At 70.3% G+C, this 296-nt stretch overlaps 1 protein-coding gene across 1 annotated transcript in view; it reads right to left on the minus strand.

Moving 5' to 3' along the window:
- The window catches only part of TTI2 (TELO2 interacting protein 2), a 4,005-nt gene extending 3,941 nt beyond the window's left edge, over window positions 1–64 (minus strand). Inside the window, exon 1 of the mRNA XM_009286197.1 lies at window positions 32–64. Within this exon, the coding sequence (XP_009284472.1) occupies window positions 32–64 (33 nt within the window). The remainder of the gene's footprint in view (window positions 1–31) is intronic.
- Between the last annotated feature and the right edge of the window lie 232 nt (window positions 65–296).

Consider the following 296-nt stretch of genomic DNA (forward strand, 5'->3'; position numbering starts at 1 on the left):
AGTGGCGCGGCGGTGGGGTGCGGCGCGGCACAGGCCGCCTCGATCCTTCCGGTTCATAGCGCATGATGAGTGGGAGTGGCACGCGGCTGCGTGACGTGTGCGCCCCGCGTTACGACGTGGCACAATTCCCTTCTGAGCGCCGGGGGGTCGGCAGCGTCACTGCTGGCGTCACTGTTACTTGTATATGTGAAAAATAAGCGAAAAGAGGAGGGGCGCGCCCGGGCCTGGGCTCCGCCCGCGGGGGGCGCCGGGGGCGGGGGGGGCCGGGGTGAGGCCGTTTCGGGGACCGCGGGGAA

Source organism: Aptenodytes forsteri, unplaced genomic scaffold (assembly GCF_000699145.1).
Source record: "Aptenodytes forsteri isolate BGI_AS27 unplaced genomic scaffold, ASM69914v1 Scaffold168, whole genome shotgun sequence".
NCBI classification, from domain to species: Eukaryota; Metazoa; Chordata; class Aves; order Sphenisciformes; family Spheniscidae; genus Aptenodytes; species Aptenodytes forsteri.